General features: G+C 36.0%; 2 protein-coding genes across 6 annotated transcripts in view; one reads left to right on the forward strand and one right to left on the reverse strand.

Moving 5' to 3' along the window:
* The window catches only part of zfyve9a (zinc finger, FYVE domain containing 9a), a 30,784-nt gene extending 24,630 nt beyond the window's left edge, over window positions 1–6,154 (forward strand). For both annotated transcript variants that reach the window (XM_051880929.1, XM_051880922.1), the window contains exon 19: window positions 1–6,154. In XM_051880929.1, coding sequence (XP_051736889.1) covers window positions 1–162 — 162 coding nt within the window. In that variant the 3' untranslated portion in view covers window positions 163–6,154.
* cc2d1b (coiled-coil and C2 domain containing 1B) lies at window positions 4,085–25,347 on the reverse strand. Of its 4 annotated transcripts, none has more exons than XM_051881026.1 (28): window positions 25,212–25,347; window positions 25,085–25,110; window positions 24,892–24,979; window positions 24,565–24,657; window positions 24,155–24,296; window positions 23,141–23,241; window positions 22,923–23,036; window positions 21,737–21,874; window positions 21,326–21,629; window positions 20,075–20,202; window positions 19,379–19,457; window positions 19,190–19,249; window positions 17,294–17,433; window positions 17,007–17,079; window positions 15,820–15,953; window positions 15,573–15,702; window positions 14,837–15,009; window positions 13,198–13,323; window positions 12,119–12,177; window positions 11,913–12,029; window positions 11,651–11,724; window positions 11,340–11,398; window positions 11,202–11,253; window positions 9,459–9,558; window positions 9,152–9,242; window positions 8,817–8,939; window positions 6,385–6,423; window positions 4,085–6,300 (listed from the first exon to the last, which is right to left on the reverse strand). In XM_051881026.1, exons 4-27 carry the CDS (start codon window positions 24,625–24,627, stop codon window positions 6,412–6,414), a joined length of 2,592 nt encoding a protein of 863 aa, XP_051736986.1. In that variant the 5' UTR covers window positions 24,628–24,657; window positions 24,892–24,979; window positions 25,085–25,110; window positions 25,212–25,347; the 3' UTR covers window positions 4,085–6,300; window positions 6,385–6,411. The 4 variants fall into 4 exon arrangements, with proteins under 4 accessions (XP_051736986.1, XP_051736960.1, XP_051736969.1 ...); XM_051881000.1 differs by having other exon boundaries at window positions 17,294–17,436; XM_051881009.1 differs by having other exon boundaries at window positions 17,294–17,436; window positions 24,892–25,001; window positions 25,212–25,312.
* Window positions 25,348–25,735: the final 388 nt, after the last annotated feature.

The following is a 25,735-nucleotide window of genomic DNA, read 5'->3' on the forward strand; positions in this document are numbered from 1 at the left end:
GTGGGCTACCTAGCAGGCAGTAACGGTCAGCCGCTGCTCCCCCAGTACCTGAGCGATCTAGACAGCGCCCTCATCCCAGTGATCCACAGTGGGGCCTGCCAGCTAAGTGAGGGGCCTGTGGTGATGGAGCTCATCTTCTACATCCTGGAGATCATCTCTTAAAAGGAGGGAATCCGTCCAGTCTCAGACTCATGCCTCCCACCAGCTTGAGTCCCTCTTTGCGCTCTCTCTCTCTCTCATTTGCACTTCAAAGAGCCTGAAAGCTGTGCAGGAACAAGTCCTCCATACCACCTATGCACCATCTCCACTGGGACGCCCTCTGCCCAGCCCCGCTGAATGTGGTGCTCTCTTTCCTTTATTCTCACCTTTCAACTCCACTGTGGAAACCATTGGCCCTGTTGAGTCAAAAGGGGTGGTGACCCTGAATACGATCTCTTCAGAACCGTTGTAGCAACACTAAGCTCCTGGAACACAAGAGGGCGCTCTACACACTCAGCCCTAATGGAGATTGTCCAGATGTTGATGTTGGCTGAGAGAAGAACTGTAGAGGGAAGGTTTGTTCTATGAAATGGTTTCTGGTACACAGTGCCTGGGCCTCAATAAGAAACGAAGAATGAGCTTCGGTTTCGCCTCTAAGCTTTATGAATCACCAGATGCTTTATTTCATGAATATGGACCTTGTTTTGTTTTTTTGGTAAGGTAAAACTGCTCCAAAGCTAAAACGATGTAGCTTCTTCAGAGATGGACTGCTTGGCATGGTAGCGGAAAGATTGTGGAACAGTATTAGGAATGTTGACGATTGAGTTACTGTTACAAATGTCAAGAACGGACCTTTGTCACAGACTTTATTATTATTATAAGACAATACGATCGAACAATAATTTCAAGCGGCCTTCAGGAATTCAACTACAACTTTAAGTTCGACATAATGGTAGGTTTTGACATGACTGAAGGTCTCAGTCCAATAAAGCTTTTATAATGGATTGGTTTGGACCGTGATGGAGGATGAAATGTTACCATTTTTCTGGGCTGCTGCGTTTAGCATCCTGTCCCATCTCTGTTCCATCCCATTTCTCACCCTTTTTAGTGGCCCATGTTCATATAATGTTTCGCCAATGTTTTTAACATGTTATCATATAAAGGACTGTGTAAGGAATAGCAATGCAGTGCACGGGATATTAAGCCATCATTAGGAAATAGAAAGAGAGAATAAAGAAGAATGGAATTACTGATATTTAAGTATTATTCAAAGATGAATTCTGTATTCATTGATGAGGAAAGTTTGGATTTTGGCATGTGGTTTTGAAGCCCTTAATTCAGCTGTTTGTTGGGTTGGGGTCATTAACTCCGTTATTTTCTCACAGTGTTAAGGTGTGGTCATATTAGAGGGATTTCACAAGCAAATAAGGTCTATTTTCAGTATTGTAGTGTTATATGAAGCACAGCTCACACAGAAGTCACTTTCAAACCAAGTAACATTCTGTTGGTCAACATGGTGAATCTCTGATTCCATGCGTGGATTCCTGTTGAAATGACTGGACTTTGTTTTCAAATGTAAACGTGACCGTGCTTTTAAATCATGTTTTATGTCCTTCTATAGAGATGCCAAGAACATTATCAATATGCTTTTGCAGGGCTCCAGACTGATACAAGAATAGTTGCAAATGTGACAAAATACAAATTTGCAACAATTATGAGAGTGTTTTTGTGTATCATAGTTTCGTACGGAGCCCCTAAACATATGTGGTGTTGGAGGAAAAAATTACATTTAAATGTTTATGCATTATTTAATCTCTTGCAAAACTTTTTTGTTCCCCCGATAATGCAAGTTTTTCGGGTAAACAATACTTTTGCGAGAGAACGCAAGCACTTTGTGCACGAATGCAAAGTTGAAATAAAAAATTTCCTCGCATCTCATTTTTTTCCCATCACCATGTCCCATTAGAGGCTTTGTTGTTTCATTATATATAATTTCATGTGCTGTTAGTTAAAGGGTTAGTTCACCCAAAAATGAAAATTCTGTCATTTTTACTCACCCTCATATCGTTCCACATTCGCAAGACCTTCGTTCATCTTCGGAACACAAATTAAGATCTTTTTGTTGAAGTCTGAGAGGTTTCTGTCTATCCATAGAAATCCAGCGTAACTACCACTTTCAAGGTCCAGAAAGGTAGGAATGACATCATTAAAGTACTCCATGTGACTCCAGTGGCTTAAACTCAATTTTATGAAGCGACATGAGTGCTTTGTTTGTACGAAAAAAACAAACAAACATAATTTACTACTTTATTTACAAAATAATATTATCCAAGGCATGTTCACGCAACAGTGTCGTGAACACAAAACGCATGAATCGTGATGCTCTCGTGAACACTTGTGAGTACACGTTGTGTTGACGCGCGAGTCTGAACGAAGCGTTCTCCTGAACAGATCAAACAAATTGACTTTGCGCATAAAAATTCATAAAATTGAGGTTAAATCACTGGATTCACATGGAGTACTTTAATGATGTCATTCCTACCTTTTCTGGACCTTGAAATAGGTAGTGTTGCATCTCTATGGATAGACAGAAACCTCTCAGATTTCATCAAAAAGATCTTAATTTGTGTTCCGAAGATGAATGAAAGTCTTACGGATGTGGAACGACACAAGGGTGAGTAAAAATGACAGAATTTTTTTTTATTTTTGGGTGAACTAACCCTTTACAACTTTAGAGGGCACGTCATTGTTGTCTGCTCAGTGCGATCCGTGATTCACGGACAGTCAATTCTTGAGAACATGTTTAATCGGACTCAATCAGTGAATCATTCAAAGCGGTTACAGACTAGAGTTAGCAAATGTTTTACTAAACTGCAAGTCAGTTCTCAATTATGAACTAGAAGTGCTTTTAAACAAGCATCTTTATCGCGTGGTTTTAGTTTGTCGGTTTAGTTATTTCATTTTAGGAGCCAATAGCTTCCCAGTCATGTTTATTAGTCTGGAGTCCTGAAGGAGATTCCCTAATTCAGCTTGTTGTGTTTTTGATTGATGTTATGTGGTGTCAGATAGAAGAATCCTTGAGAACTTTCACTTCTTAAGCAGGACTTGTTATTTTAATGAACATTTTGTGTTGGTTTTTCACTCACATGGAGAAAATTAATTACTACAACAGTTAGCCAGGTTATTATGAAACTTTCCCAACATGGAAAACTACCAATATGAGGAGCTCCTGGAATTTGGGACATCACTGTGGATCACATTTTAAGAGAAAATGGCATTTGCCTTAAAATTTCATAAATTGATACGTCCATCATCAAGACATTCCAAAGGTCATCTAGATTGTCAATCATATCTAAACTGATAGAAAGACATTGTAACCTCAGAGTGTTTTTAACAAGCCCTCTTTAGCTAACTAGTCATTATTAAAATGGCGTCAACTGAAGTAGTATCTTGACATGACAATCAAATTGTAGTTAATCTTTTAGTCAGATAACAAAGTAAAGGTGGGATGGTAACATATTCTTCTGTTTTGCATAATGACTCTCAGATATGGTTGGTTTCATCAGATGGCCTATGCATGAAAGGACAGCAGCTGATACGAAGGTCCACAGCAAGTGAACCTCACAGCCTTTTATTAGCAGGTCAACCATTGAGACAATAGTCATGTGTTTCTGGCTTTTGGTGAAGAGCGCCGACAGCTTTGGAAGCAGACTGTTCATGAAAAATAAATGGCATTTCATGAAGGCTGTGTTGTCTTCCCATTAACAGAGCTCAAAACAACCTTTTGTTACTCCCTGCATCCACCTTTGCCATTGTTTTTCTAGATGTGCTGTATTGTATATCATGATATTTTGTTAACCCTTTTCAGCCTTTTATGTTTTGTTTTTTTGGACGGCCCAAAGTGTAACAGCATGCATGCTGAAACAAACAAGAACTTGTAATTCTCTGAAAATCTTTGCATTTTGACAGCATTTCAGAGGACGATCTGCTCTAAAGAATAGTTTTACATACTATTGGTTTGATCTGTGATGAATTACTGCTAAAACCTGACATGGGTGGAATGAAAATAAATTTGCAATGTATGAAAAGCCAAAAAGAAAAGGAAAAGAATACAACCTTTCTTTATTGTACACTACAAATGTCAATAAACACAGTCTTTATCAAACCTGTTGAATATACAAAAACATGCCATGGTTGTACATAAAACTGAATTTCTTTTTATATTAATAGTTTCCATTAAAGGTAAAATAAAACTATCCATTTCAATCAAGAAAAATCAGGAGCTACAGATCTTTGTTTTTCTCGTTTAATAACAAAACAGATTCAAAATCTTGGTGTGAAATGAAAATAAATTATATGGCAGATTGTACAGGGAAAGAGTAGAAAGATGCATTAAGAACAGCATGACTAAACTGAAACATTGTGGTACATGTAAAGACTAGACAATTTAAAGTTAGGTTTTTTTTAGGATAAACCTTGCAATGGATGAAAGAAACATTTAATGAAGAATCGATCATAAAAGATAAAGCTCGATCTGAGACTGGAAAATGTGCTAAACCACACAATTCACATGAGATGAGAACATTTGTAACTGAAATGAATGGACAGAGTAAAAACTAGTCTGATGGCTCTAGATCGCACATTGTCCACACTTAAAGCCAAATGTCAGTCAATTCTTCACAAATTGTTACCCAACACACCACAAAATATAAATGGGGCAAAAATAAATGAGGTATTTTTGAACTTGTAGAGTAAATGTTACAAAGCTAATTTGTTTCTGAGGTCATCGCTATGGAAATCAAAAGTTATTGTGTCTGAATATAATGACTTAAACGGATAGTTCACCAAAATTGAAAACTCTGTCATCATTTGCTCACCCTCAAGTTCCAAACCTGTATGAATTTGTTTCAAAAGAAGATATTTTAAAGAATATGGGTAACCAAACAGTTGATACGCCCCACTGACTTCCATAGTATGAAAAAAATAAAATAAATACTATGGAAGTCAATGGGGTCCCCTCAACTGATTGGTTACCAACATTCTTCAAAGTATCTTCTTTCGTATTCAGCAGAAGAAAGAAATTTATACAGGTTTGGAACAAGTTGAGGGTGAGTAAATGATGACAGAATTGTCATTTTTGGGTGTTCTCTTTAAGTGCGCACTAGACCGCAATGTAAACATTGGCTAAAGTGCCTACTAGGAGCGACCCTTGTACAGAACAAGACCGTCAAGTGCAAGACAAGCGGTAACTAATCTATTTCTCTCATAAATTATATTAGGGTTGTTTAATATATATACAAAACAATGCAGAATCGCTCTAAAATCTACCTTTACTAACTTATGTCAACTAAACTGCCTCTTCTTATCATAGAGTGTGTACTAGACTATTACAGCACCTGTTCTAGTCTGAATGACTGTCAGCAAAGTGCAGAAAAAAATGTAAATAAAAATATGCTTAAATTTACTGGGAAAATTATACATTTTCAATCATTTCCAAACATGATTCCACTTGCTCAATTACCTAATGAAGCAGACATTAAAAAATAGACTATTCAGAGCATTTGATGAATAATTCACATCTGGTTCAATTAGTAAAAGCTGGTTTATGGCTTTAATGGCATTCATACGGAATATAATATTTAACAGCAGTACTTTAGCACGGCCTATCTGTATAAATATGGTGTAAACAAGTTTTGAAATGTCTGAAAGAATGTTTGGGATTCAAACGCAAACCTTTTTGCATAGCTGATCGCGTATAACTCATTTGCATAGCAGTCATACATTAGTATTGGAGATATGACAGGAACAGGTTCTATTTTAAGGGAGAACAGATTAAGTCATTCATCTTACTGCAGCAGCAGTGATTACTTTGGCATTAGTGCATAAGTGCATCCCAGAGCAGTAAAAAAAAAAAAGGTTAGCTCTCATTGGCTTCAGCTCCAATGGATTAATGTAACAGTTGGGGTGAGCTTTATTATACAATCAAGAGGCAATCTATCTCAAAAAGCCCATTTAAAAGGCATATCAATCTCACGCAAGTCTGTGCACATTTCCCGCTCCTTTTATTAATACCTCCTGAATTTTTAATGACCACCCCAACTGTTACATCCTGGTCCAACCTTTTATACCCTGATAAAAACAAAGCTAACGGCCTCTGTGAGTGACAATGTCTCTCTGTGAACGGTTCAAAGCACAGAGAGCACATTGAGAACGTTCCTTGCAGTCTCCATCACTTGGTTTGTACCCAAGGATAGCAGCACCGTTGAGCTTTCACCGTCCATATCTTCATCCGCTCTGATAAAACCGCTGAGACCTCAAGACCTGAAAGACAAATCCACTGTAAGGTAAAGTGTAACATGAATGTGATACTGTATCTGTCATTAGAAATAGGCCAAACTTTCTTACTTTGTGAAGATGAAATCACAGTGTCAGTTACAGCAGTACCTAACACAAACAACAGATGACAGTCAAAACCAAATAACTCAGGAATAGGACTCATGAATCATAATCATAAAGTACTGTCAGATGATTAATTGTTATATAGATTTAATTGCTATGCTTCCATCCAAAAGTTGCAAATATCGCATAAAACATTTGCAAATAAAGCAGTTTCCATCTTATGAGTTCAAGAAAACAAAATCATCACTTCCTGAGAAATTGAGGTAATTAGGAAAGCCACTGTGACTCTTTTTTCATCAGGGTTCGTACAGATACTGTAAAATGAAATTCCAGGACTTTCAAGGACTTTTCAAGCACTACTTTTTTTGGTTTTCAAGGTCTACAATCAGAGATCTCACTTATCAAACAATATCTTTATTTTCTTTCAAAATTTAAGAAAGGTAAATAGATAAATAAAAATAAACTAATAAAACAAGATGGTACAAATAAAGTGCAGCACATGCAATGACTGTGGTAATGTTAACCATTGAAAGGATACTATGACAAAGATATCGCTTTCCTTATTCAAACTGATTTTTTCTCCCATGAATATATGATTGATTTGAAGAATGAAAGCTGTATCATATGCTTGGATATTTATATGAACAATATCATGCTCATAGCCATGCAAAATGGCTCTATATCTATTTCAGATGAGCTGCAGCGTTGATTTTGTGTGAAAAGATTACACAAAAACTCTAATTTCACATATATTATCTTTCAATAATTCAAGCAATTTTCAAGTATCTTTTCATAAATATTGCTGTTTTCAAGGGTTTTCCAGGACTTAAATTTCAAAAAGTCAAATTCAAGTACTTCAAGCTCTTTAAGCACCTTGTACGAACCCTGTTTAATACATCATAAATTACTTGAGCCACAAAGTGTGCAAACGAAAGGCAAGCCTGGTGTTCGGGAATGTAATTGATGGTATTTTAGAATGACCAAACCAATATCTGAGATGATCTTTAACTGTAAATTCCCCTACACAATTATTAAATTACTATTATTATATTATTGTTGTTGATAATAATAATAATAATAATAATATTATTATTAATAATTACTATTAGTAGTAGCAGTAATATTAGTAATAATGTTAATATTCAATAGCAATATATTTATGTCCTATTTTCTTCACACATCATTATATGGTGCTCCAATTAAACACAAAGGCCTTCGATTCACAAGAAAGTGTTTCTATGTGTAATCTGACAATAGTATTTTTAAAAAAAAAAAAATTCACTAATATTTCCATATAAATACATTAAGCTGGTCATCTCTTCCTCTGTGTCATTAACTGTATGATGCACCTTGAATTACCTCAAATATCTTAATGTTAAAGTAGAGTTAGAGTATTTTTATCCTTTAAAACTCATCTTTGATCAACAAAATGGCATATTTATCATGTTTTTTTCCCTCTGAAAATAATTTCTTCATGCCTTAAAATAGCTTGAATGTAACTCTACACCCTTGCTTCATTTAGTATAAGTGAATCCATGAATTTGCATATTAACCCCTCCACTCAATCACAAGAGCTCAGAATACCTGACCCACTCGGTCAACTTTACTGTAGTAAATGCTACATGATAGCTAGTGGAAATACTGGTTTAATTCAGCCATATATGTTTGAAACTAATTCAGAAGAAGAAATGGAAGAGCGAATTATACAGGCTTGTATACAAGTCGATGCATCAGAATGGTAATGCGTTTTAAGTATTGCTGTCTACAACGTCGGACACATAACAGTAATTGATATAATTAGCCTTTGGCTTGACTGTTATCATAGCTAATAATGTGTTGCTATTAATGTTACACAAACCATGTTCCCTTTCACCATCTGAGTCAGACAGCTGCCTTCTAAAAATTAATATCCTTAGAAACGCTTTGAACAACATCAGTGAAGAAAGGCATATATAGTTCATCATAACATCATAATATACACAATTCACCTGCTATATTGCTAAATTTACCTGATTTTTTTATATCATCAGAAAAATATACTGGGATAACTTCTTGAGACTAGCCTGCTTCGCAGAATACTTAATGATATGTTAAAGCCCACCTGCGCTTTGACGGGATCAGTTACAACATGTTTGCGACTTAGTGAGAACAGGGGCGATTTCAAACTGTGTTTTTGAGACTCTTTGGTTCACTGCAGTTTTAAAGAGAAAATACTCAGCTATGGTGTTGACTAATGCATTTGCACATGGTTTGTCTTATAGCATATTAAAAACACCACATAGACATATAAACAACATTAAAAACTTGATTTTCACCAAAGGGGGGTTTTAAATTTTTTGGCAAGTGTGGCACTAATAACTTTTGATAGCAAGAGAACAGGAACAAATGAGTCATTTAGCAGATTGTTCATCACGTGACACAACCGCATTAGCACTAACCTGTGGCTCCTCTAACACCACCCATCGTTCTGTGACAGTCTGGAGGTCCTGCCCACCCAGTGGCTCTCTGAGACGCACCTTCACCTCCAGACGACCACCTGTGGCCTTTCGCCCATCCATAAGCTGCATAGAAAAAATGAAGACAATGCTATAAACATTAATTTCCTTTACAAATGTAAACATAGTGATGTTCGTTTCATGGGTGTCACTGTATAATTTTAGCTCAAGCTCATCTGTTAAACACACACACACACATATGTTTGCTTTCACAGCTGGTGTTTGCACTCTCGTCTCCAGCTCCTACGCACATACTATTCAAAAACAGCCCCGCTCACCTCCACTATCTCTCTCACTTCACTTTCAGCTTCCAGTTTCTCCAGTTTAAGGTGGGCTGTTCCTACCGGCTTGTCGCTCCTCAGGAAGCCACTGTCACAAGACAAAGAAGTCAGTGTGAAGCTCAGATCCACCTACGCACACTGACCCAGCATGCACCACAGCAGTCACAGAGTTCAATTAGTGCAGCACTGGTCAGATGTTTATCTTGACCTGCGAGTCTCTCCAATACAAATAAGGAACTAAGCACTAAATATCCTAAAATTTAGGGTTATTTGGAGATAATCATTTTCTGAGGAACAATCTTACCCTTTGTGCAGCACTTCCAGCTTCAGGCCTTTAGTCTGTACAACTCTCCTAAAGCCACGGTGGTTACGGTTGATGTTCAGTTTGAAGCTCTGGTTATACTCTGCCAAGACACCAAAATAATTCAACATGGGGGTAATAAAACCTTCAGCAGCAAATATTAATCATGGTGTTCTGCAGTCAAATATTTTTGTATAATGATGACTAAATTGTATGTTTGTCCCAGACAACCGATTTCCTGCATAGTTGTGTTAGTTTCATGTCTCTCCTATCACTCTGTGGTCTCCTTCTCACATAATAAAATCTTATTTGTGTCTATTTATTTATTTATTTATTTATTCATTTGTTAAGTATCTGTGTATAAAGCAGGATAATACAGTCAGATTGTCATTATTGCATAATAATCCTCCAAGTCACCCAGTCGGGGTTTATTTTGTACACATGATCCCTTACATATTACATGATCATTAACATTAAAGGGATAGTTCACACAAAAATGAAAATTATTTCATCATTTACTCACACTTGTGTTGTTCCAAACATGTATAAATTTCTTTTTTCTGCTGAACACAAAAGAAGATATTTTGAAGAATGTTGGTAACCAGACAGCTGACGGTAGCCATCGACTTCCACAGTATTTTTTTTCCTACTATGGAAGTCAAAGGCTACCGTCAGCTGTCTGGTTACCAACATTTGGAACCTTTGGAACAACACAAGGGTGAGTAAATGATGACAGAATTTTCATTTTTGGGTGAACTATCCCTTTAATGCATTCACACTACTGTTTAAAAGTTATGGTCAGTAAGTTTTTTTTACAAATATTTTGGTAACACTTTACAATAAGGTTCGTTAGTTAACATTAGTTAACATGAACTAATAATGAACTGCACTTATACAGCATTTATTAATCTTTGTTAATGTTAATTTTAACATTTACTAATACATTATTAAAATCTTGTTAACATTAGTTAATGCACTGTGAACTAACATGAACAAACAATGAACAGCTGGATTTTCACTAACGTTAATGAAGATTAGTAAATACAGTAACAAATGTATTGCTCATGGTTAGTTAATACATTAACTAATGTTTAACTAATGAACCTTATTGTAAAGTGTTACCAATATTTTTTATTACTTTTATTCAGCAAGGACACATTAACTTCATCACAAGTGATAGTAAAGACATTTATATTGTTAAGAAATATTTCTATTCCAAATAAATGCTTTTCTGAACTTTCTATTCATTTTTTTTTTTTTCAAATCCTAAAAAAATTGCATCATGGTTTCCACAAAAATAATAAACAGCACACCTATCTTTAACTATGATAATAATAAGAAATGTTTCTTGAGCACCAAATCACCATATTAGAATGATTTTTAAAGGATAATCACAGGAATTATATTTTTTACATAGATTAAAATGGAACTTTTTTATTGTAATATTATTTCATAATATTACTGTTTTTGGACCTTGAAAGTTTGATTATATTGCTGTCTATGGAAGAGTCATATACCTCTCAGATTTAATCAAAAATATCTTAATTCATGTTACGAAGATGAACGAAGGTCTTACAGGTTTGGAACGACATGAAGGTGAGTAATTAATCACACAATTTTCATTTTTGGGTGAACTAACACTTTAAGAGAATTATATATAAAACAATTTCCCCAAACCTTTGAACAGTACTGTGTAATACCAATTATTTAATAATGATACAGAAATTAATAGCTAAACATTTTTACCTGGGTTGTTGGTATTTTTGATGACTGATGTTTTATATTTCTGAGGTTGTTCCTAATGTGAACAGAGACAATTATAATTAAAATTAAATGGATGACTGAGTAAAATGAAGCCTAGACAACTCAAGAACAAGTACTCACTGTACTGGGGTACGGGAAATCAAACTTAACATAGGCATCCAAGTCATTTGTTGCAACACCTTTCAAAAGAAGCAGAGGGGAAGACTTTTAAAGCAATAATGAGGTTATTACAAATTGCATTATTTTATTTAAATTTTATTCAAGTTCCAGTTACTCAACCCCAAAGTTCCCAGGCAACACTTATACTAAAAAAATGTATGCCTTAAATGTACTTTGAATGAAAGTGACTGCAAAGTGAATAAATATAAATTTGTTTAGTTAAATTTTTTTTGTTTAAAAATTAAACGTTAGTTTTTTTGTTTAAAGCTTACCAGAGGGAGCAGGAAGGTTCATCCCTCTAACAATGACAACAACCATGTCTGTGCTACTGAGCTCTGGAAAGATCCTAGAAGAACAGAAGTCAAGAAGAAGAAATAAGAAAACAAATGTCATTTGATGAAACTTCATACATTTCCCCTAACAGCACGGTGTTGAACAGTAGTGAGGAAGGTGCTTCCTGTAGAAAATCCTCAGATCCGGAAACTGAATTGGGCTTTTTTTTATTGATGTGAGATTTGAGAGAGAGTGTCAGACCTGACAGTGCGATATGTTCTCTCCTCAAAGTGATGTTTAGGAGGCTGAAGCCCCCTGTTCTGCGCCAGTTTAAGAATCTCCAGGCTCTTTTTACATTGTTCAGCCATCTTCTCAAATCTAAAAGAGGAAAAATGGGAATAAATGAAATGCCCGGTGACATCGCTTGAATTTGATTTACTGAAATGGTGCATTGATGCGATACATACTTGGTTGTTTCTGCAACATTCCCCATGTGTGTGAACTGCTTGGAGTATGTCACACATTTCTGAAAAAGAAAGGAAACAGGTCCTACTCACATATTCCACATCCTCTTAAAAAGGGACCTATTATGGCCCTTTTCACAAGATGTAATACAAGTCTCTAATGTCCCCAAAATGTGTCTGTGAAATTTCAGCTCAAAGTACCAAACAGATAATTTATTATAGCTTGTCTGGTGTAAAATGATTAGTGCACATTCCCATCATAAACAACATGAATCCACTGCATCTTCAGTGGCTCAGTTGCTGGGGGTAAATGAAGAGTCTTATGCTCACTTATGTACATCCAACAACAACACACCTGGTTTTCTTAGTATGAAACTGAGACATTTTTCTTATCATTACAGCTGCTCCAGCGCTTAGAAAATGGCGGACTGTGTACAGCTCTCTCAGGGCTGGGTCTATGCTAATAGGGCAGAGTCCATCAGCAGTTGTGAGTGGGGCCTAGGCTTTTTTTGACGTCACAAAAGGTAGAATCTGCAAATGCCTTGTTCTGAGACACTGCTTATGATTTAAGGGGATTAAAAAAGATGAGTGGGTGGATTTTTACCATTATAGGGTGGTTGTGTACACACACTGCCAACACACATTTATGTTCTAAGTCAAACACCATGTAAAAGTCAATTTTGCATAATAGGTTCCCTTTAAAGGTTCTGTCCCAAAACCTAGTGAGCTACCTACTCATACAGCATTTTAAGGGTCTCACTCAGTGGAAAAATCAGTGGACTTTTCACCCAATATGTATTTTTAAGCTTATTAGAGTATCGCTGTTAGCTTAGCAACATGCTAACGTCAAATTCTACTAAAATCAACATGCGCTTCTTGTGAGCACAATTTGTGCAAAACTGACTATAAATATACTTAAACTGAATATATATTGACTATTTTACCCAGTATGTATTTTTATGCTTACTAAACTATCGAAGTTAACTTAGCATCATGCTAATATCAAACTCTTTCCATTCCAAACTCTATCCATTTAAATCCATTTTCTTTGTTACTTCATAATTTCACCACCTTCCTGTTACCTCGTGTTGCTCTTTGAGTAGTTTTGTGAGTTGAGTGTAGACCTCCTGAGCCTTCTCTGAGATCTGAACATCACTGTGATGGACTAGAATGAAGTCCTCATCCTCATCTCCAGGCGGAGAAGGCACCTGAAGCATAAAGGCTAAGTGATTACTCATTACTTCATTATGGATTTGTTAAAGTGCCCCTTTTACGCTTTCTCGGATATTACCTTTCACATAGTGTGTAATATAGCTGTTTACGAATGTAAAAGGTCTACAATGTTTTAAAGATCAAAGTAGTGTTGTCAAAAGTACCGACTTCGATACCAAGTCGGAACTGAAATTTTAAAAATGTGATGCTCTGAGTAAACACCTCTGATTGGCCTTTGTGTTCACGCGCTCATCAGATATGTCTGTGATTGGCTACAATGATCAACGCTTCAAAAACATGTTGCAAAAAGACATCAATGACACTCTTCACAAAGCGCTTACACAAATACACACAGGAGAGTTTGAAAGCAAGCATCTATCAACGGACTGCTCCCATGCGTTTATCAGTGTAGCCAATCACAGACATATATGTTGAGCGTGTGAACACAATGGCCAATCAGGTGTTTACTCAAAGTGCCACATTTTTAAAATTCCAGTACCGACTTGGTATTGAAGTCGGTACTTTTGACAAAACCAGATCAAAGTACATGATAAATGGAATTACTGTCTCCCAGAATAAAGAACCAATACTGAACTGCCTGAAACGAGTCGTCAGTAATTCCAGTCTCACTTTCTGCAAAAACCTACGTAGGTTTGTAACAAATTTGTATAATGGTTTTCATTGGCTGCCTGCAAACGTCTACTTTGACCAGGCCTCAAACACTGTAGTTGTAGCTGAGGCCTGGAAGAATTTGTTTCATGTTGTCGACATGTTGAGAAGACGCTGTTTTCTGCGCTGCGAAAGAAAATCCACTCGAACTGATACAGTACAACATTGTTACTGTTTACTGTTTCACTCTGTATACAAGCACTGAGGAAGCCTCCAGATATCTGAAATTCAGTTATGGTAATGGCCGTTTGGTTTCTGATAGGCGCTGTAAGTGGTAGATCAATCACAACAGACTAATCAGAGCAGAGTAGGCTATCGGAAACGAGGGGTTTAGAGAGACTGAAATTTTTTTTTTTTTAATCAAACCGTTTCAGACACTGTGCAAAAAGAGGTGATGCTGCAATATACAGTCAAACCAAAATTTATTCAGACACCTTGAACACTTCATTCATTAATACAGTTTATTCACTAAAGTTTTTAAAAAATGGTAATAAAATATGACAAGATCTCCGAGTTAAACTGTGTCAGAAAAAAATAATCTTAATTATGTCAGATAACACTTAAGCAAAACATGGTCAGGTCAAAGTGTCTGAATAATTTCTGGCTCCAAATTTTTATCAGTTTTACTGGTAGTCCACTGTATGAAGAATTTTTGGGTATAATATGTCAGTTTACTTTATTTTGCTATCCTCACTTACATAAATAAACTATAGTGTTCTGCACCCACTAGTAAAAATATATAAAAAATGTCTGAATAATTTTTGGTTTGACTGTATAAATTAAAAAAAAAAAAAGAACTTTAAATAATTTATTATAAAAACAGGGACACACTGTGATTACCTTGCTTACGTCCACTGTCTTGCCACTGCGGGCAGCTTCTATCATGGGGTCCAAACCCTTTGCTGTGCGCAGGAAGGTCTTGGCCTGCTCTAGGTCATTCTTCTGCTTTGCCTGCAGCGCTGCTTTCATGTACTGCTTTCTGCGGTCCTCCAGAAACTCCAGCTGCTGCTGAGCTGAGGAGACAATAACCAGATTTAAACTCATTTGTAGAGCTGTGAAATATAATCATTTTTACGATGTATGTGAAAAATTCTGCATCGATTCTGCAAATTCTTTATTTGTAATTAATACACTAAAGACTATGCAGTGATTAGTTTTTTACATTTGATTTAATTTCTGTATTATTTCTTACCTTAATGCTTCTGTTAAATAGATGTAAAATGAAGGAAAAAAAAAAGTAAAGCACTTAATTTAATTTGTTTCTTATATTGGATTTGTTCTACTGTTTTTATTTGCATTTGTTCTTATTTTAATAACAAAGATAAAATAACAAAAAGAACTTTATTGTGATTATTAATAAAGAAATCATTATTGATAAAAGAATAGGAGGAAAAAAATGCATCAAGAATTGTTTTATAATTGAATCATTTCCCTCTGAATCATAATCAAATTGAATCATGAGGCAAGTGAAGATTGACACCTCTACCAATTTGACAGGGATTTTGTTTGCACTTCTCACATAAATCAGTTATGAATAGCATCGCAATTAAGAGGCCATCTTAAATCACAACTCTACCAGTGTCAGGCAGACTTCCTCTTTTGGATGTTCTGTCTGGGGAAGGTGAAGGAGTCCTCTTGGGCTCCTGTACTGTAGGCTGTACTGCAAGAGTGGGCTTCTTCTGGTCTACTACTTTTGGAGCCTTAACCTAAAAATCAAATAACATTATGGTGACTTCTTTAAAAAAAAAAAAAAAAAAAAAGCGGGGAAAAAAGGAACTTACATAAAGTAAATGTAAGAAATGCTAAAGAATTAACGAAAGCACCTTCTCCTCTTCATCTTCCTCTTCACCATCATCAGCTTCAGCTTCATTAGATGTCAGCTTATTGGCTGTTTCCAGGACAGCAGCCAATCCCTGCTCTGGAGAAGTGGCCTTCTGGCCTGGGATTGGAGGAAAGCCTATAGGGAACACTTTAATTTAATATATTTCCTTGTTTTCTAAGCATGCATATCATTCAAGAAAAAATTAAATTGGGGGAAGATTTGGGGTCAGTTAAGATTCTATTTTTTTTTTTTTTTTTTTTATAAGAAACAAATACTTATATTCAGCAAGGATGCATTAAATTGATCAAAAGTGACAGTGAAGACATGTATAATGCAAAAGATTTCCACTTCAGATAAATGCTAGTCTTTTGAACTTTATATTCACCAAAGAATCCTGAAAAAAAGTATCCTGGTTTCTACAAAAATATTAAGCAGCACAACGGTTTTCAACATTAATAATAAGAAATGTTTCTTGAGCAGCAAATCATCATATTAGAATGATTTATGAAGGATCATGTGACACTGAAGACTAGAGTAATGATGCTGAAAATTCAGCTTTGCCATCACAGGAATAAATTAAAATATGTGACTCTGGACCACAAAACCAGTCATAAGGGTCAATTTGAAATTGAGATTTATGCATAAATAAGCTTTCCATTGATGTATGGTTTGTTAGGATAGGACAATATTTGGCCGAGATACAACTATTTGAAAATCTGGAATCTGAAGGCGCAAAAAAAAAAAAAAAAAAAAAAAAAAAAAAATCTAAATATTGAGAGAAATCACCTTTAAAGTTGTCCTTAACAATGCATATCCACTCACAAAAATAAATTTTTGATATATATACACACAGCAGGAAATTTACAAAATATCTTCATGGAACATGATCTTTAATTAATATCCTAATGATTTTTGGCATAAAAGAAAAAAAAATCTATAATTTTGAACCATACAATGTATTGTTGGCTATTGCTACAAATATACCCGTGCAACTTATGACTGGTTTTGTAGTCCAGGGTCACATATATTAAAATAAAAAACATTTATTTTAAATTGACTTTCAAAAATATTAAGCATTCCTACTGACCCCAAATTTTTGAAAGGTAGTGCACATATACTCAAAACTATGTATGCATAATGTCTAATATATCTAAGGTCTAAGGTCTTTTTGACTACAAAAGAACTGACCTGGAGGGGCTGGAAGTTCGTCATAATTGACAGGTCGACCTGCTTTATGGGCACGTATGGCAGCTTGGTATTGCTGTGGGCCACAGAAACAAGAACAATCCTAAATCAACACATCTGCGCAAACACCTCACTATTAAAATGCTGTGTGGTATGTTAACATGAACTGGAATGGACTTCCACAATCAGATAAAATCTAAAAAGGAAACACTGCAAGAGAAACTGAAAGATCAAGGACATTCAGTGGTGACAATGTGAGGTTTAGGTGTCATATTGACAGGTTTACTAACTTTAGCAATGCGGTCATGCATGCGGGCTTTGCGCTCATCCCCGCTGGCTTTAGCTTGTGTGAAGGCCTCTTTGTACTTGGCCATCCTCTGCTCCAGAGCTTCAAGAACAGTATTGGGCTGAGATGGGCCAGAAACGTTGCCTGCTGATACAAAAAAAAAAAAAAAAAAAAAAAACACAAAATGAAGACTAGGAGACAGCAAATACAGTAATTCAGGTTTGACCATAATCAGACAAATAAAAGGCCATGTTCACACAGCAGCAGAATACAGTTATCAGTCCTGAATTTTTAGTCCTTAAAAGGGATAGTTCACCCAAAAATAAAATTATCCCATTATTTACTCACCCACAAGCCATCCTAGATGTATATTACTATCTTCTTTCAGATGAACACAATTGGAGATATATTTATAAAGATCCTGGCTCCTTCAAGCTTTATAATGGTTGTGAATAGGGGGCCACATTTTGAAGCGAAAAAAAAAAAAAAAAAAAGCATCCATCCATAATAAAAGTAATCCATACGGCTCCAGGGAGTTAATAAAGGCCTTTTGAAGCGAAGCGATGTTTCGATGAAGCAAAAGGTTTAAATATCCATATTTAAAAACTTTATAAATTCAAATAAGTAGCTTCCAGCGGACGACCGTACGCATACTACGGTAACCTCCTGACGTGATGTATGACGCAGGATGTAGGAGTAGCGTAAACTTAGACGCCTCTTGCAGTTTAAAAACATAGGGCTGTGAAACAAACTCAATCTCCTCTTCTCTTATATTGAAATCCTCCATCATTTCCCCTTTAAAATTTCTCATTTAGACTTCTAAATCGTGACCGGTGTTTTGTTTTGCTCTATCCTCTGAGCTTCATCATTGTGTCATGCGTCGGGTCAGAGTTATTATAGGTAATAAAGTTTTAAATATGGATATTTTTTAAACAAAAACCCATCGCTTCACTTCAGAAGGCCTTTATTAACCCACTGGAGCCATATGGATTACTTTTATTATGGATGGATGCATTTTTTTTTTGGCTTCAAAATGTGGCCCCCCATTCACAACCATTATAAAGCTTGGAAGAGCAAGGACATTTTTAAATATATCTCCGATTGTGTTCGTCTGAAAGAAGATAGTCATATACACCTAGGATGGTTTGAGGGTGAGTAAATCATGGGATAATTTTCATTTTTGGAAGAACTAACCCTTTAATATGGTTAAGTTCACAGTCACACACAGTTCAGTTATTTACAGGAGTGACAAACGCATTTTCTTCCTGAACTCACACCTGTAAACTGCATTAACAGAAAACATGCGCTGTGTGAACGGAACTGGACTGGACAACTAGTTGTCTGTCACGTCATACAGTGCGAGATAGTTGCTCTGCACTGCACAAACGCGTGTCTACCATGTGTTGCAGGTTTTCATGTGTGGTTTCAGTCATTTGCTGCGATAGAGATAAAAGGGTTTTAGATCCAGTCACTGTTCTTCACCTGGAGCTGCTCCTGTCAGTTTTGTGTTCTACACGTGACTCAAATGCTCCGCTCTCCAGCCAGATATATAAACGCTACTGTCGGTTAATAAAGATTTGACGGATGAATTTGCGGCTCGATTGGACTCTTGTTGTGTTAAAAGTTATAAGACTTTTCAGTTTTATGTTTCGCTATCTTTGATATTACTTTGGTCACTGTTGCTTGTTACTGGCAAGAGAATTCGGGCTTGACTCCCATTGCATGTTGCTTATACAGACAGAATTTGAGATGCTATTGGAAGTTGCTGTGTAAATGGGACATTGAGACTCACATCTGTAAGTAAATGCAGTTGTCAATCCCAAAAACTGACAGGGTGAAGGTGGCCAATGAGACATATGCTCCGTCTCTAAAAAATACTTGATGTGAGAGGTGTACTAACCAGGAGCTGAAGGTGGGACTTTAACAGCCGTCTGAGGTGCGGCTTGAGTAACAGTTGATGCTGTGGAAAAGAATTAAGCCTTTACTCTATATAATGCTACAAGACTTGGAAATGTATATCAATTCTGTAACATCATATCATGGCTAATACAGTATCTTTTCTCTTCATTGATGACAATTCAGTTCTAACCTTGAGACAGAGGGGGCGGAAGGGAGCTCACATCCACCAGCTGGCCTTTCTCCAAAGCCTCAATTGCTGCATCAAATCCCTGAGCCAAACAAGCAAACAACATAGTGCTTCTCTTTGTCTACTTCCTACCAGTCTTGAATATCCCACATAACTTAGCACATTTTTGTTACAAGTGAGTTGTTAGAAATAAAGGTTTACAGGTACAAGACACTTGGTTAAGAGGAATATCCAAACTTGCAAGACAACATAGCTGAAGTGGCTGATGCCTCGAATTGAATGCAAAACTAACTGAAACAGTACTTGACAACAGTAAAGGCTTTGAGTTATAGAGTCTTTGGAAAGTTTAAGTCAAAATTTCCATATTAGAGCAGAAGGAAAACGGAAAAAGACACATTAACAGGGTGTGATGCACGTATAAAGCCACATCTGTTACAGGAGTGGGCAAAACATGAAACCAAAAGAGTCTATATAACAAAAAAATAAGTACATTTACAAATCTCTTCATATATCAACTATATAAAGCTTATTAGATAGAGGGAGATCTAACATTGTAAAATTAACAAAAATACAAGAACACTCTAAGGACAAACCCTGAGAGGTGAGGCTGACGTTTGACATATATGCCACTATTTGAAATTAACATTACAGACAGAGCAATACAAAGCTATATACATTTGAATAGAAACCACATCTTACCTTACTGGCCTTTATATGCATTTTGGCTTGGTCAATCTCTCCTGCTTGTTTGGCCTTGAGAGCTGCCATCCTGTACTCCTTCTGTCGCTCCAGCAGAACGTCTTTAGTGGGCTGTCCGACTGTAGAAGCTGATTTAGGAGCAGAGGAAACAACAATGTGCCCTTTACAAGAACAGCTATGCAGAATGTAAAACTTCTAGTTAAATTAGTAGGTCAGGAACAACTCTAAAAAGGGGAAAGCCCTTATTTTCAACATAGTTTGCTTTCCACATCCAGCCTTGATGACCCAATGAACAAAAAGAATGACTTTTTTGCATTTGTACACATTGAACTATGACTACTAGCATTAATGAAAATGACAAAATTATGCAAATTAAATGATATGATCAATATAAACAAGATAAATTAATGATAAATTAATATAACTGCTGTCAAATATTAATAACAAAATACGGAACAGGTCTGTATTAAAATACTGACCGAAAAGGTAAAAGTAGGTATGATCTCATAACCACATAAAATCACATCCAAAACTCTAAGACTAATAGTGAAAATGCTTCTATTTTGTATTATTTTCTAATTTAATACACACAAGTTTCATTGTAAATTATTATATCAGCGTAACAATTTAAGAAAAGAGTGTAAATGAACATTTTACATGAATTTCTGAAGATTGCACACTACGCTACCTTTTGGGGTCAGAAAGATTTTTTTTAATGTTTTCAAAAGAAGTTCTCTTACGCTCACCAAGGCTGCATTTATATGGACAAAAATACAGTAAAAAACAGTAATATTGTGAAATATTATTACAATTTAAAATAACTGTTCTCTATGTTCATAAATTTAAAAATGTAATTTATTCCAGTGATGCAAAGTTGAATTTTCAGCAGTCTTCAGTGTCACATGATCCTTCAGAAATCATTCTAATGCTGATTTGCTGCTCAAGACCCCAAACTTTTGAACAGTTGTGTTCATCCTCCTGAGCAGTACTCAAGTTTGTGTGAATGTTGCAATAAGCTTCAATTGAAGCAAGGAAACCTGATCTGTACAGAGGAGTTCACACAGTCAGTGTCACCAATTTGCTTATATTTGATTACTGACCTAAAGCAGTGCTAAATTAAATTATTTTTATGTTGTAATTTAAATAAAAATAATTCCCATATCTTCAGACCCCAGCAAGGCACTTCACCTTTCAACCGTTAACTTGTAACCCTTAATCTGTGGTCTGCTGCCACAGAAGCACTTGACTGACCTAAGTGCAATTCAGCAGCACTTCCTGCGTGTTCCCCTTCTGGAGATGACAGGGAAGCTGGAGACGTTACACCGGAGGACTCATCTCTAGTGTTTAATGATGGATCCATGACAACAGCGGCGGCTTCCGTGGAGACGGGAGAAATGTCGACAGCACTGTCACTCTCCCAGTGCTGATCAGGTGACACTGCAGGGGCAGGGGGCTGACTTGGACCGCCAGATGCTCCACATGCAACTGGAGGGGGAATCTCGGTTTCGTCAATCTTCCCCCCTTTTCGCACTGATGCCAGCATAGTCTGTAGTGTCTAAACAAGAGTATGGAAGCATCAATTGTCATATGTTATCATTAAAAATAATTATTTTATTGTATCCAAACTTTGTTTGTTTTAGCAGTGACACTATATCCGCTCACCTTGAGGCCTCTCTCATATCTCCGAGCTTTAGAGGTTTCCCCTGCAGATTTGGCATTGGTAACAGCCATCCTATACAGGTTTATTCTCTCCTCTAAGGTGTGTTCGATGCTTCCAGGCACTGAAGAAACCTTAGTGTCCTGTGAGGAAAAAAAAAAAAAAAAAAAAAAAATCATATATGAAGTGGCATATTACTTCTTACACAAAAGCCTTGTACCATTTAAAAACACAGCTTATAATGATGGAGATGTTTAAATGAATCATCTACACATCTCAACTAGAGAGATTTTAACTAAGCTGTAATTAAGATTCTCTGTAAAAACTCAATTAAGAAGTCATTAGAAATGGGTCAGGATGTTCAACAAGTTGATTAGCTTTACTATTTTTAGCGTCAGACTCTTAGTAGCTTCCACCTAGCTGTTTAAAAAAAAAGATTTCTTTCAACACACATCTTATCTGGGTTTGGTAGACCCAAATTATACAGGGCTTCCTTAGGACCAACTAGTCATTTAAACTCCCCACCAACTAGTTAGTTATGAAAATATGCAGTTTTCTACATCCCAAGTTGAAATGATTGCTGATAGTATAACTGTATAAACATTACCATTCAAAAGTTTGGGATTGAAAAGATTTGTTTAATGTTTTTGAAAGAAGTCTCTCATGCTAACTAAGGCTGCATTTATTTGATCAAAAATACAGTAAAAACAGTAATACTGTGAAATGTTGTTACAATTTACAAATTTACAAAGTAACTGTTAAAGCTAATATGCTGATTTGGTGCTCAAGAAAAATTTCTCATTTTTATCAATGTTTAAAACAGTTGTGCTGCTTAATATTTGTGTTAATGGTGGTTAGGATTTTATTTTTCAAGATTTTTTTGATGAATATAAAGTTAAAGAACAGAATTTATTTTAAATATAAATCTTCTGTAACATTATAAATAACTTTACTGTCAATTTTGATCAATTTAATGCATCCTTGTTGAATAAAAGTATTAAATTCTTTAAAAAACTACTTGAATGGTAGTGTATCTGAGCTCAATCTTTATATGAGACATTGAATGGTATTACCAACATGATAATTACATATATCTTTAAAGAATGATTAAGTGTAACTTTGATATTACAACTGACACAACTGTACAAAGATAATGTGATTACGGCTTCCTAAATAAATTTTAGATGATACCTGGGCTGCTGGTGTTGTTTCTGCTGAAGGTGTTTCCGCACTAACAGGGGAGGTTGGCGTTGCGGCACCTGAGTCTTCCGTTTCCTCCTCATCAACCACTTCCTGGAGCTCAGCCTAGTGAGAAAAAAAACAAACACTTTAAACTCACTTTTACACAGTCAGAGGGTGCTGACAGTGATACCTGAGAAACCACAAAAAAAATCACAGGTTTCATTTACCAAGAGGTCTTCATCCTCCTCCAGACTGTCATCGTCATCATCATCAATGTCTTTCATGCACGCCTCCGCCATTTTTTCAATATCCTCCATTGGTAATGGAGCTTGAACACAAAAATTCAAGTAAAATTAATTTAAACATTCACAAAATATTTCCAATGCCTTCAGGCTCATAACATCCAGTCAGACTGAGTACAAGGCAGCCAACAGAAACGTTACCCGGTTGTTATATATATACAGTCAAAACATTTCATTCATTAATACAGTTTATTCACTATAGTTTAAAAAATATATAGTTTAAAATGGTAATAAAATATGACAAGATCTCAGAGATAAACTGTGTCAGAAAAAAATTATCTTAATTATGTCAGATAACACTTAAGCAAAACATGGTCAGGTCAAAGTGTCTGAGTAATTTTTGGTTCCAAATTTTTATCAATTTTACTGGTAGTCCACTGTATGAAGAATTTTTGGGTATAATATGTCACAGTTTACTTTATTTTGCTATACTCGCACAAAATAACTATAGTGTCCTGCAAAAATTATATCTAGTGTCTGAATAATTTTTGGTTTGACTGTATATAAAACTAGTGAAGGGCTTGGGACTGTGTTCTTGTGGTGACATCAGACAATCAGCTTTGTCATTATGTAATTTTCCTGCAGCTCCAGATTGTTTAGTCACATGGTATACATGGCATTTACACCTCAGGTGATGGGCTCAAAAATGGCTGCAGAACTGAGTGTCAATAAGTAAACATGTCAGATTTCAAATCATGTACTTCTAGGGGATCCCGTGTCAACCGAGCAGCAGCCACTAAAATGAATGCAAATGCTAATGGACAGCTCTCTCCAGGTAATACAGACCTTGGCACTACCACAACATGCAATAAAAGTACACTATAGAATATATTAGGTAATAATATTTCAAATTCTACCTTTTAAAGTTTGGCTGCAACAGATACAGCCTGTATTCATGATATGAATTTCAAATAAAGAAACAGGAATCATGATTCCCACCTTTGCCCGCCTTTTTCCCCCTGGCAGCCGCATTGGGTTTCTTCCCAACAATGGCAGCAAATTCAGCTTCTAAAGCTGGATCATCCAGATCTTGCTCCATGCCCATCATATCATCGGGCTTGAAATCAAGCAACAATCCCATCTACAAAGAAACAAAAGCTTACATGTAAAGATCCAATAGTACCTTTATTAAGATCATGAAATGGACAGATAATTTATGGGTTTCTGTTGTACCCTGTCCAATGTAAACAACAGATATGAATATTCATTCATCCAAAAATAAAACTTGTCGTCATTTAGTAAATGACAATGAAAGAATTTTCTTTTTTTAAAGTGAACTGTCCCTTTAACATGTTTTACCTCACATCATTTACAACGGACAATCATATGCAAAGCATTTTAACACTGACCTGTTTGGCTGCTGCTGCTCCTTGGCCTTTAGGCGCTGCTCGCTTGTTTTTCCGGGCAAACATCCCGACCTGCTCCCACTCCTCCACCCTTTTCTGGACAAAAAAAAAAAAAAAAGCACCTGAATGCTTGAGGTCAGAATGTAATGTATAAATAAACGAGGGCTGTAAAAAGGAATAATCTTTTAATCTTGGACTAAGTTTTCACGTGAGCACGAAATATCAGCGTGAAGGTTGCTTGTAGTAGACTGACAGTTCAGGTTTACGTGAAGTTTATCAAAGCAAACGACAGTCACATGTGCTGGTAACACGTGGGCTGTGCTGACTCACCCAGCTGATCCAGAAGAGAAATGTGGAGTTGAGTAGTTTACTTTCTTTTCCTCGTCAACAGCAAAGCCACTCCACTTCCTCCTTCCTACTGTACGAAGGGATTTACAAACCTGACAGTTTATGTTATGCAAACAACAACAACAACAACAACAACAACAACAACCTGCGGCGATTAGAGACAACACACACTCACCAAAGACCTAAAACTATATATACTTCCTGTAAAAAAAAAAAAAAAATGTATTAAGTATCCCATTCGCTAAGTCATGATACTGCGTATTAAATGACAACTGTTAAAAAAAAAACGTGAATTTATTTACCTCGGTGAATTTCTAATGAAAACGACGAGCGTCAAAAAGAAGAACATATAACTGGATTTGTTTTGCTACTGCAACCAATGCAACGAAAACATGAAGACAGGCCACGCCCAACAGTGGGAAATCACACCGGTCTTTAGCATTTTCAAAATAAAAGTTCTAACCTTTAAATGACAGACCTTTTCAAAATAAAAGGATGTCTCACCGAAAATAAAATTGTGTCATCATTTCAAGATTACAAACATGTTTGTATGACTTAAGATGTTCAGCTAATGACAGCCTCAGTCAAGAAACAGACAGTCACCATTTACTATATTGAAAAAGATGCAATGAAAGCGAATTGTGAATCATTAATCATTCCTCTCATGCCAGACATTATGCAGTTCATAAATTTATATATATTTTCATATTCAAACACGTTTCCTTCACAAATTTGTGTGCAATATTCAGTTCATTGTTTTTATATTTTACTCTTTTTTTAATTTTTTAATCTTTTTTACCTTTCTGCACATTCATGTGTATAATAA

This window comes from Ctenopharyngodon idella, chromosome 2 (assembly GCF_019924925.1).
Source record: "Ctenopharyngodon idella isolate HZGC_01 chromosome 2, HZGC01, whole genome shotgun sequence".
Lineage (NCBI taxonomy): Eukaryota > Metazoa > Chordata > Actinopteri > Cypriniformes > Xenocyprididae > Ctenopharyngodon > Ctenopharyngodon idella.

What these genes read in the sequence shown, in the direction of transcription:
- cc2d1b (XM_051881000.1), bottom strand. Translation starts at nt 24,627, where the DNA reads ATGTTTGCCCGGAAAAACAAGCGAGCAGCGCCTAAAGGCCAAGGAGCA. An exon ending in AGTCCCACCTTCAGCTCCTG is followed by an intron (nt 17,437 to 19,189) that starts GTTAGTACACCT and finishes TTTTTGTATCAG; the next exon opens with CAGGCAACGTTTCTGGCCCA. An exon ending in AGACAGTGGACGTAAGCAAG is followed by an intron (nt 13,324 to 14,836) that starts GTAATCACAGTG and finishes TTTATGCTTCAG; the next exon opens with GTGCCTTCTCCGCCTGGAGA.